This window comes from Megalops cyprinoides, chromosome 7, assembly GCF_013368585.1.
Source record: "Megalops cyprinoides isolate fMegCyp1 chromosome 7, fMegCyp1.pri, whole genome shotgun sequence".
Taxonomy (NCBI): domain Eukaryota; kingdom Metazoa; phylum Chordata; class Actinopteri; order Elopiformes; family Megalopidae; genus Megalops; species Megalops cyprinoides.
The window spans coordinates 26,276,484-26,287,016 of NC_050589.1; the positions used below are offsets into that span (position 1 = coordinate 26,276,484).

Here is a 10,533-nt window from a genome sequence, read left to right on the forward strand (position 1 = left end):
TAATGGAAAAAAAAATCTGAACTCCACGTCCTCCACCTGCCTTACTTATTTATGTAAACATTGCATACAAATTATTATCCGGGTAGAGGGTAGTGGAAAATGACTGTCAATGAAACTTTCAGAGTTCACTAGTATAATTGAGACCATGGTAGTTTATTTTTTTGTGTGTATTTTTGATTGGATTAGTATGATCAAAACGCCATCAGACCGTCTTCTCATAACGAATGGTTTTATTCGGTGAAAATTTGATGCACAATATTCATGGTTCATAACAATATAATCATATATTCTTAATTTTAATAATGCACATTGGAAGAATCGGTACCGCCTCAGGATGAACGCCTTTTTTCATTTGTCATCCCTTGGAGACTGTGCACATAATGATTGTGACGTTGAAGTACTGCAGTAGGCTACGTGTGATATACCAGTGCATATTATTCACAACAAAAATGGAGGACAAGACAATCTTTCGGTTTCCACTTGTAAAGGAAGACACAGAGAGTTGCAATCATTGGTACTGTCTATGAATAAAAATGCATTTAGCCTTTTGGTTAAGTTGGTGAAAACCAACATGACATGGTTTTTTTTTTTGTTGTTTATTTGCTTTTTGTTTTGATATTGTCAGGTTTCAACACATTTGGTCTTTCTGAGGAAAGCACGTGCTTAGACATTTCCCTTTGAAAGAAGTCATAGCTACACGACTTTTTGTTGAAATTCGATGGGACAAATAAAGAAAAATTACAAGAAAGCTCTCGCCTTTCCTTGTTCAAGTAAACATGCCTACGTTGTGTGGCGGTGTCCGTCGTCTTAGAGAATCTTGACACTATATTTTTCAAATCCCCTGCACTCAGTGTTTGATTAATTCCCAGATCATTGCAATGTTAATTCATACACTTCAATCGGGTGTCAACGTCGCACGTTGCATTGGATGAAAAATGCAAAATTGCCATTCGTCTTAACCCATTGCCTTCACTTCAGACCGCAAAGAACATTTCGTTAGGCTGTTTAATAATGTTTACTTGCGCGGATGGATATGCTTCAGTTGACAGCCTCACGGTGACCGGTACTTGTTCTTTAAATAGACTCTGTAGAGTTGCTGATTGGGTATCAGTCCTGTGAGCTAGGAGGTGGGGGAGAAGGGAGGGGTTTGCAATAAACTCATTGTTAAACGCAGGAGTGGACACGTAAGTGTACAGTAAACAAAACATGTGCTCTTATTCAGTTATAGAAAGTGTGAAAATGAGCATTTAGGATTTCTGCTTTGACTTGTCTTGAAGATGACAAACATGTAGCGCACTTTATCAACAAAGTGGCAGATGGAAGTAGGTCACGCCTCTAATAGCATCGCGAGCTAACTTAAATGCCAAGTTAGCAATCCAGCTAACGTTAGCTAGTTTCCATAAATAGAAGCCAAATTCGCCGTCGACATCATACGGGAAAGAAGAAATCTGTTCCTTGATTAACCTCGTTTTTGTTTTATTATGACAAATCAAACATTCCCTCAGATAGTAATGTGTGCGGACACCTGAAGGAGGCAGCTCGGTGAAGGTCTGGTCCGCACAGGGTTATAGGCTAGTGAGCACGACTAACGCCCGTCGATTTAAGTCCCCCATTATTCGTTTTTCAGAGATCGGAGTAACAATACCCGACACCCTCAGACAAAAGGGCCTCGACATAAATATTAAGTACTAACATCGTATCGCTATGTAGATTACTATACAGCAACAACCGCTTAAAATTCGTTGGGTAAAATGACTCTGCTTGAGCCTACTATATGCAAACTGTAGGCATTGTTATCGACAGCCATTTGGTGGAGCTTGTGTCCAACATTTTTTGTTGAGCTATTGGCTACTGTGTTTAATCAATATTTTGATTAAACTGGTTTTGTATAAAATACACTTCATACAAATAAATAGTACATACGAAAAAGAGACCATAAAAATAAAAAGGTACTAGTCCGGAAATACACGAATGTAGCCTAACCATGAGACAACGCTACTGTAGCTGGCTGGAGTCTTACGTAGGCCATAGTAGCCTATGTTATGCAGTTCATGAGTTATGTTCCAAAATAACTTCCTTTTATTTTAGATGTTACACCCAACGAAGTAGTGATATTTCTAGCTAGAGGTCCTACTGTTAGCTAGAAGACTAAATTAAAATATTGAAAATATTGCCAAGATGTGGCCACGCATAGACATAAGTAAAAAAATTAAAACTCGCCACATTAATTTGCAGGGCTGAATTTGTCCTTCGTTAGAATCTCAGGAAAGCCGACGCTGGCAGCATGTATTTGTGTAATGTGAGATTGTATGCACAGTACATATATGTACAGTAACAAATGGAGCGAAAATATTAAAAACATACATTAAATGTCCTGAATTACCTGCCATCCGATATGAAACTACAGACACAGCCCACGTATGATCAGGAAACCGCCATGTTCGCGTCATACACGTGCTGAAATAACTCAACAACCAGATTTTAAAAATCACGACATTTTACGAACGGTGATATCAGTTTTAGCCACTTTATTTGTTGAAGAATAACCGCTATCTATCTTGACATCCGAATATGGGGTAGAACGGTTTTTAATGCACCAATCGTTTATTTTTTGTCCAACTGTAGATTTGCTCTGTGCTTTAACTGGGCGACATTTTCTTGCTACTGTCACAAGCTAGGCCTTGTTCAACTTTTTTTTTTTTTTTACAAAAGATGTTGACATTAATATATTCGTCCATTCATACAAAAACATATTAAAATATAGGCTTATAACTGTTATGGGTACTTCTTAAAGCTAATTCGACACTAGATACAAAGGTTTTGCAGACATAAATGCAATTGAAATTTTGGATCAGTTCATGAGAACACATCAAAACCTGCTCATATTTTTGCAACAGGGTCCTTCTGTCCCTGTCTCATTAGAGGCCCTCCAGTGGCTTTTGTGGGGATTATCCGCGCAGCATATTGTGAAATGGGTTGAAACCACCATTTCAACAAATGTGAAACGAAATTGTACCATGTGACGGATATATCTGGGAGATGATTTCCCCTTGAGTTCTACTCGTTAAACCGGCTATTAATCGGCTGAGCTCCACAACTGGAACACCAGGTTACAGTATTGATGGTTAATGAGCAACGCGCAGTTTAGGCGGAGCAAAAATAAGTAGGCTATGGATCCTGTGCCGAAGGCTGTCGACGTGGCAGAAGAGATGACGTCTTAAGTGTTTTGCATTGTACTCTTTCAACGTTTAAACGATTCCATTTTCAAATGCGTAATAACGTAAAACAATGGACATGCGGTGGTTATCGGAATATTGTAATTTGGAAATGAAGCAATTACCCGACATGGCTAACTTCTACACCACAGTGAACGCACTTATCTGCATTTCATTTAACCTAATTTTTATATTGTGTAAACTGATACACAGCAATTAGAATGGAGCCCTCAACACAAATTGCCATTGGGAAAAAAGAAATATATGTGACTGATTTCAGAAGAAATTTTCAAATACACCAAGTAAAACATATTTAGGGTATATGGAACGAGGAGGATGAGCATTTTATTCACAGACTTTATTCATACAAATGCAGAGGAGGGTCAATTGCAATATACAGAGAGAAATGTACTAGCTAACTATAGGTGATCCCTTTGGTACAGACAGTGCTCAAAACAAAATAAACCGTGACTGCTGCAGTCCAAATGGATATCATAGCTCTAGACAGCTGTGCATTAGCCAGCACAGTCATTGGCTCACAGATCAGTGATAATCCTGTGGGTTTTCTGCAATTGACCCTTGAAAGGGGACAGTATAAGACATTTTAGTGGACAGGTTCAGAAAACAGATGACAGTGATCCCTTTTTACTGGTGGTGACTTGTTTGGGTGATGCTCAGTACTCCTCTCCCTCCTCGTCTCCGTCTACGGACTCCGTGCCCACCTCCTCGTAATCCTTCTCCAGGGCTGCCAGGTCCTCCCGCGCCTCAGAAAATTCTCCTTCCTCCATGCCCTCGCCCACATACCAGTGGACAAAGGCACGTTTGGCGTACATCAGGTCAAACTTGTGGTCAAGGCGAGCCCAAGCCTCCGCAATGGCCGTGGTGTTGCTCAGCATGCACACAGCTCTCTGCACCTTGGCCAGGTCTCCACCAGGCACCACAGTTGGAGGTTGGTAGTTGATACCCACCTGAAAGAGGGAAAATTCACAGGATTGATTCAAGTAGAATTCAGAAGGAAAGCTCTATCTATGTAGGCCACATGCATTTGGGATCACTCACCTTGAAGCCAGTGGGGCACCAGTCCACAAACTGGATGGAACGCTTGGTCTTGATGTTGGCAATGGCAGCGTTGACGTCCTTAGGCACCACATCACCACGGTACAGCATGCAGCAGGCCATGTACTTGCCATGCCGCGGGTCGCACTTCACCATCTGGTTGGCTGGCTCGAAGCAGGCACTGGTGATCTCGGAGACCGACAGCTGCTCGTGGTAGGCCTTCTCGGCAGAGATGATAGGCGAATAAGTAACCAGGGGGAAGTGGATACGGGGGTAGGGAACCAGGTTTGTCTGGAACTCGGTGAGGTCCACGTTCAAGGCACCGTCAAAGCGCAGAGAGGCAGTGATGGAGGACACGATCTGACCGATGAGCCTGTTGAGGTTGGTGTAGGTGGGGCGCTCGATGTCCAGGTTGCGGCGGCAGATGTCGTAGATGGCCTCGTTGTCCACCATGAAGGCGCAGTCGGAATGCTCAAGGGTAGTGTGCGTGGTGAGAATGGAGTTGTAGGGCTCTACCACAGCCGTGGACACCTGGGGGGCCGGGTAGATGGCAAACTCCAACTTGGACTTCTTGCCGTAGTCCACCGACAGGCGCTCCATCAGCAGAGAGGTGAAACCAGACCCAGTACCACCACCAAAGCTGTGGAAGATGAGGAATCCCTGTAGCCCTGTGCACTGGTCTGTCTAAGAGAAAGAACAGAGCTTAAACCCCATTCCAAAGCATACTGGGGCCTGCACAATGCTTAAATTGCAAGAGGTCTGAGAATAAACATGACCGAATTAGTACTTAAACCAAGATATGAGGCCCTACCCTGTAATGATTTAATGGGGGGCATTAATAACTGAAGCAAATACATCCACAGTCCAAGACCGCAGCTAATGTGCGAGGAGCTGCACATACCAGTTTGCGAACACGCTCCAGGACCATGTCAATGATCTCCTTGCCCACAGTGTAGTGGCCACGAGCATAGTTGTTGGCTGCATCCTCCTTGCCAGAGATGAGCTGCTCAGGGTGGAAAAGCTGTCGATATGTTCCAGTCCTGACCTCGTCTGGGAATGAAGGGAAACCATCATTAAAAGCTATGAGCTAACATGGGGACAAAGACAGCAACACTGATGCTTTACAACCACATCATATGCACTGCACACAAGGGGCCAAGCAACCAAGAAATAGTGCTATAAACCTTCAGTCCATTTCTTCCTTAAGAACTCAATTTCAAAACTTAAAGCCATTGTAATCGGAAGGTCAAGTAATTACTCAAATATGCTCAGTTAGCAATAAGACTGTGGAATGTAACACAGGAAGATCAAACTAGTGCTGAGTGCACCACTGTGTGTTGTGAAATCGTTATGCTGTAGCCACACACTATCCAGAAAGTTTCATTTTTCTATTCCAAAACTCACTGTCAGTGGTAAAGGAAGGAATCAGTCGGTAGAAGTCAGCTCCTCAGAGTTTGGAAAGGAGTGAATTGCTACTAGCAAGCTAGCCAACTGTGTTGCATTTATTCTCTAGTTAGCTAGCTTCTGCATTGCATATTTATCTACAGCAAAGTTAGCCATTTGGTTGACAGACATCACATGTAGTTGAGAGCTAGCAGAGGCTCCACAGATTTAGCTACCTAGTGAGAAAGAACTGACCTCAGCTCTGGCTACTAGAGATTCTTGAATAGTTCAAAAAGATGGAAAACGTAAGCAAAAATATCTTAGAGGAACAAATTCATTTAACACGCTACTGGCTAAAGTTACTTACCACAGAACAATGACACTAAAGTGCATCCACAGTTAAAAGCTTCATGATGCATGTACTTGGTGGTAGGTAAAGGGTTTAGGATAAATTATGATAGTATGTTTTTAAAATACTCTATAGTTTGTCATAGCCCATGGCATCAAATGGTGAGTAAACAATGACAGAGGGGCAAAATTGTGCACCACCTTGTTTTAAAGATGAGCATTGAGTTTGTAGGCACTCTGAATACTTTTGCATACATATTTGCATAGTAATATTCACAAATACAAACCAGACAGCTGCCAGCTCATGGGCCCAGTGTCGCTGTCTGCAGACAAGGTATCTGACCTTGGCCATCGGTACTTTGTAAAGTTCATGATAAGCTAAAGCAAACAATAGTGTTTACAAGGCTACTTTTCACCAGTAGAACTTCCCTTTCCATCACCATGGAGACTGTACATGGCTAAGTATAGGCACCAACAGAGACCCGCAAGGGATAATTTAAGATTAGGAAATTTGGAGACAAAACATTTTTCAGTAAACACTCAAAATATGGTTATATGGTGATGAAAGGACAATATATTCCCTTAGTATCTTGTGTACACCCCACTCTCCATGAACATGCGTGTGCAAGGGGAACAATTTGCATGTTCATAGTATGATCTTGGGTCTTGTGGGTATGGTGCTCAGGCTGTGATGAACACACCCCTCTATTTCAGCCCACCATACTTACCAATGACAGCCGGTTCCAGGTCCACAAACACAGCCCTGGGCACATGCTTCCCAGAGCCAGTCTCACTGAAGAAGGTGTTAAAGGAGTCGTCCCCGCCACCAATGGTCTTGTCACTCGGCATATTGCCGTCAGGCTGGATGCCATGCTCCAGGCAGTACAGCTCCCAGCATGCATTGCCAATTTGCACTCCTGCCTGGCCCACGTGGATGGAGATGCACTCACGCTATGCAAGCACACACACGATGCAGGAAAGGGAGGGGGGAGAAAAACAAATCCGTTAAAGTGGGTGAGCTTACCCACCACCGTCGGCTCCAGGTCCACGAATATGGCCCTGGGAACGTGGCGGCCTGAGCTCCCTGTGTTGAAGAAGGTGTTGAAGGGGTCCTGCCGGGAATTACGCCCTGCTGCCACCTCCTGCACCACCCCATCAGGCCCCACCCCGTGTTCCAGACAGAACAGCTCCCAGCATGCATTGCCAATCTGCACTCCTGCCTGGCCCACATGGATGGAGATGCACTCTCGCTGCGGGCCAACAACAACAGCATCACAACCTCCCCTCCGAAGAGGGAGGGGATTTAGTGAAAACTCAAAATGGCGTCCAACTGAAAAAATGCCTCTAGTCAAATCAATATTTGGTTGAACTGCAGACAAAGAGGACACGAGGCATGACGACAAAATTTATGATTAACAGTGGGGAGAATTATTGGGTACAATGGTCATGTCATGTGGTTGGACTTCACACCATGTCCAGTCATAAAAGTGAGGTGAAAAGAACATGACATCAGTAACGGCATGCCAAAACTGTCTCAGCTATATTATTCTGAAATCATCATCAGCTCCTTTGAAACACATACAGGGTGACATGTAATTCTTATCCAAGTAAGGGATAATACTAGATCATTTCATAATTACCAGCATTTTAAAAAACAAAAATGTGGGGGGGGGAGGGAAAAGACGGGAAAACTAGTCCTGAAACTGTGACCTTCAACATATAGTCAATGGTAAAACTTCCTGCCTCCATTGTGCCGTCCGATAGGCAGCCCTCCAGTGAGTGGACGGGAGGGGGGGGGCGTTCTGTTGCGCTTGCAGACGCAAGGCAGGAGCGATTCTGGTTACGAAACCACAATTCTTTCAAGAGGCTCAAGGTCCGTTCCATTCCATTCCAAAACGGTATGTGTGAGCAATTGGGTAATAACTGTACCCGGGAAACGCATAGAACAATTTAAACAAAAGCATCAGGAAAAAAAAAAGTTTGCATGATTTGAAAAAACTGTCACGCAAATTTAGTCATCCAAAAAAAAAAATCGGAAGACAAAACTGGTTTTCGAAGGAAGCGCCGCCAATTCAAAACCACCGAAGGTACTTGGCAGCGGGAGGGGGGCAACACCTATCAATCCGGTTTTAGCCTATTCTGACTGCACATTTGACAAAAAAAAAAAACACGCAGGCGAGGGGCGGAGTTTGTCTTGACAAAGAGGATTTTTCTGGTCTTCACACGAAGCAGACAGGCGTCCCCGTCAGCACATGTCCGGATTTATAACCTGTTGGGCACGCTCGGACTCCCAAGCATTTTTTTTTTGGAATTTACTACACCCGAATAGCAGCTACAGCTTTTACATAAAATTGAGACTACAAATACCTGATAGGTTGTTTATACTAAAGGCCGAACTAAATAAAAGGACTATAAAAATATGCAGATGTATTAACCATTTTACCCATATCTTACATTAGACAAGCGCCAATATTGTATTGTAAAAAAACATCGACGGGTACCATTTCTCGGAGACGTTTTCGTTGTTTCAAACACTCTTCCTAGCAGTAGGTTTTTTTTTTTTAAACACACCATGGCCATTCAGGTAGAGCTTGTCAACTGCAGTATTCGCGACGTGAAACGCAGGACTTATAGGAAATGAACGTAAGAGGAGCCAGCTGCGGTTACCCTCCCCCATGTGCCTCCCACCTACCCTCTTCCTCTACACCCGAGGCTAACGTGGGCCTCTTCGGAAGATTCCTTAAATTCCTGCAGTGCACAATAAGAATACACCTCACCCAAATGACACACAATAACTTTGTTCTTCGGAAATGGGGAAAAAAAATTACAACAAATCTTTAACAACACCTTGCCGGAAGGAAACATTCACTAAAGAAACTGCTCTTCCAGTTTTTAAAGTGCGACTGTTAAAAGGAAAGTAGCCCAACTAAAGTGACCTACGTTTACACCTGGCATGTAACATTTTTATCATTACAAAACTAACAACTATATAAGAGTTGGCAGACATCATGCGGAACTTCAAAGAAAAAGTTACATTTTAAAATGTAACCTACCTTTGGCGCCTTTTTAAATGAAGACAAAGAACGATTTAAAAGTTTTTAAAACCATACACAGAAACTTACCATTTTTTTCTCTATGGGTTAAAGTGGGTAGTTTAACTTGTTAAATTACTTTTTAGTAATTTATTGTAAATTGTGTCTTTGGTATTCTAAGCTCCGTCGACTTCAGACGCGCAACGGGTCCCCGCCAACACAGCAATGTCACGGCAGTGCACTAAGAAGTACTTATATACTGCTGTTGGAACTGTCCGCCTGCGGAGCGCTACAATTGGTGGAAGTCAGACGAGACTGAGAACCCGAGGCTCTTATTGGTACACGCGTGAAATCTCATTTTACGATTTTACCGGTTGCTGCGGGTGAACTATTGAAGATTTCCATGAAAATTTCACTTTTAATGATTGCATAATCATTTGACACGAATCATCCAAAGACTCTATTCCAGTAGTGGGAGTAGGCTATGCCATACTTTTGTACAGTTTGGGGTCAGTCTGGCGTGAAGACCACAGCTGGGTGTAGGCGTAGATAAGAGGTATGTTCCAAATTCAAAATCGCTTTGAAGTGCGTGGTTTGTGGGTTGCCAATCACTTTAAAGTAGGCCTATTTTTAAAAAAAGCGGTTCAAAAACTTACCTGGCGAGTAACTTGTCCCAGCAAGAAGGCGCCGTTTTTCGCTATGATTTAGCTGAGAAAAAGACCACTCCGTACAGATTTATAGCTGTGTTAAATTTAAAAGAAGCAAACGTGTGCAATACAAACATAGCTGCAAGAACCGAACAACTAAAGTCAGTGTGTAGATGGCGGACGTTTGCAGTCGTTAGACTTCCTCACCTTAGTACGACAGTAAAGGTCTTTTTTTTTTTTTTATAAACCCTTTCACAAGTTCGCATTACGGTGCTGTTTGAATTCTGCTGAGTCAACACTGCTGCACAACCTCTATGGTGTGCCTTTTTTCTCGATTGACTTCATGGCATCAGTTCTGATCTCGTGGAGATTAGTTCAGAAGTACTCTTTACCAGTTTTAGATTTGTCTTCGTAGTTAGCACGGCATTAAAACTGCATTCATCCATTGTGTCTAATTCACCTATCCTTACAGCTCTGCTTGGATAACACTAGACAAAAAATGGCTGAGGCATTTGAAAGCAAAACAAATATTGTTGTAAAGTCAGAATAATAACATTAACGGATTAGCCGTTATCTATCTGTAATAGACACACAACCCAACAATGACATCAAGCCCAACAATGAAAACCCAAGGGTCATAAAGAATTCTATAACCTCTTGCATAAATATGGCTGAACATCTTTTGACATTCACCATCTATATACTGTGGTTAATTGTAGTTTTGCTTGTATGGTTCTTGTGTGAACTTGATTGTATATTTTTGCAGTCACATGACAAACTGCACAACAGGCTAATGGCCTGTTTTAGATGTGTGCAGACACTCACATACAGTCTTTGTATTTTATAATAAAT

General features: G+C 42.6%; 1 protein-coding gene across 1 annotated transcript; it reads right to left on the minus strand.

Annotated features, from left to right (window-relative positions):
* Window positions 1–3,541: 3,541 nt before the first annotated feature.
* Window positions 3,542–9,247, minus strand: tuba5 (tubulin alpha 5). The gene is made up of 5 exons (XM_036532799.1): window positions 9,125–9,247; window positions 6,731–6,953; window positions 5,173–5,321; window positions 4,275–4,955; window positions 3,542–4,183 (listed from the first exon to the last, which is right to left on the minus strand). Exons 1-5 carry the CDS (start codon window positions 9,125–9,127, stop codon window positions 3,890–3,892), a joined length of 1,350 nt encoding a protein of 449 aa, XP_036388692.1. The 5' UTR covers window positions 9,128–9,247; the 3' UTR covers window positions 3,542–3,889.
* Between the last annotated feature and the right edge of the window lie 1,286 nt (window positions 9,248–10,533).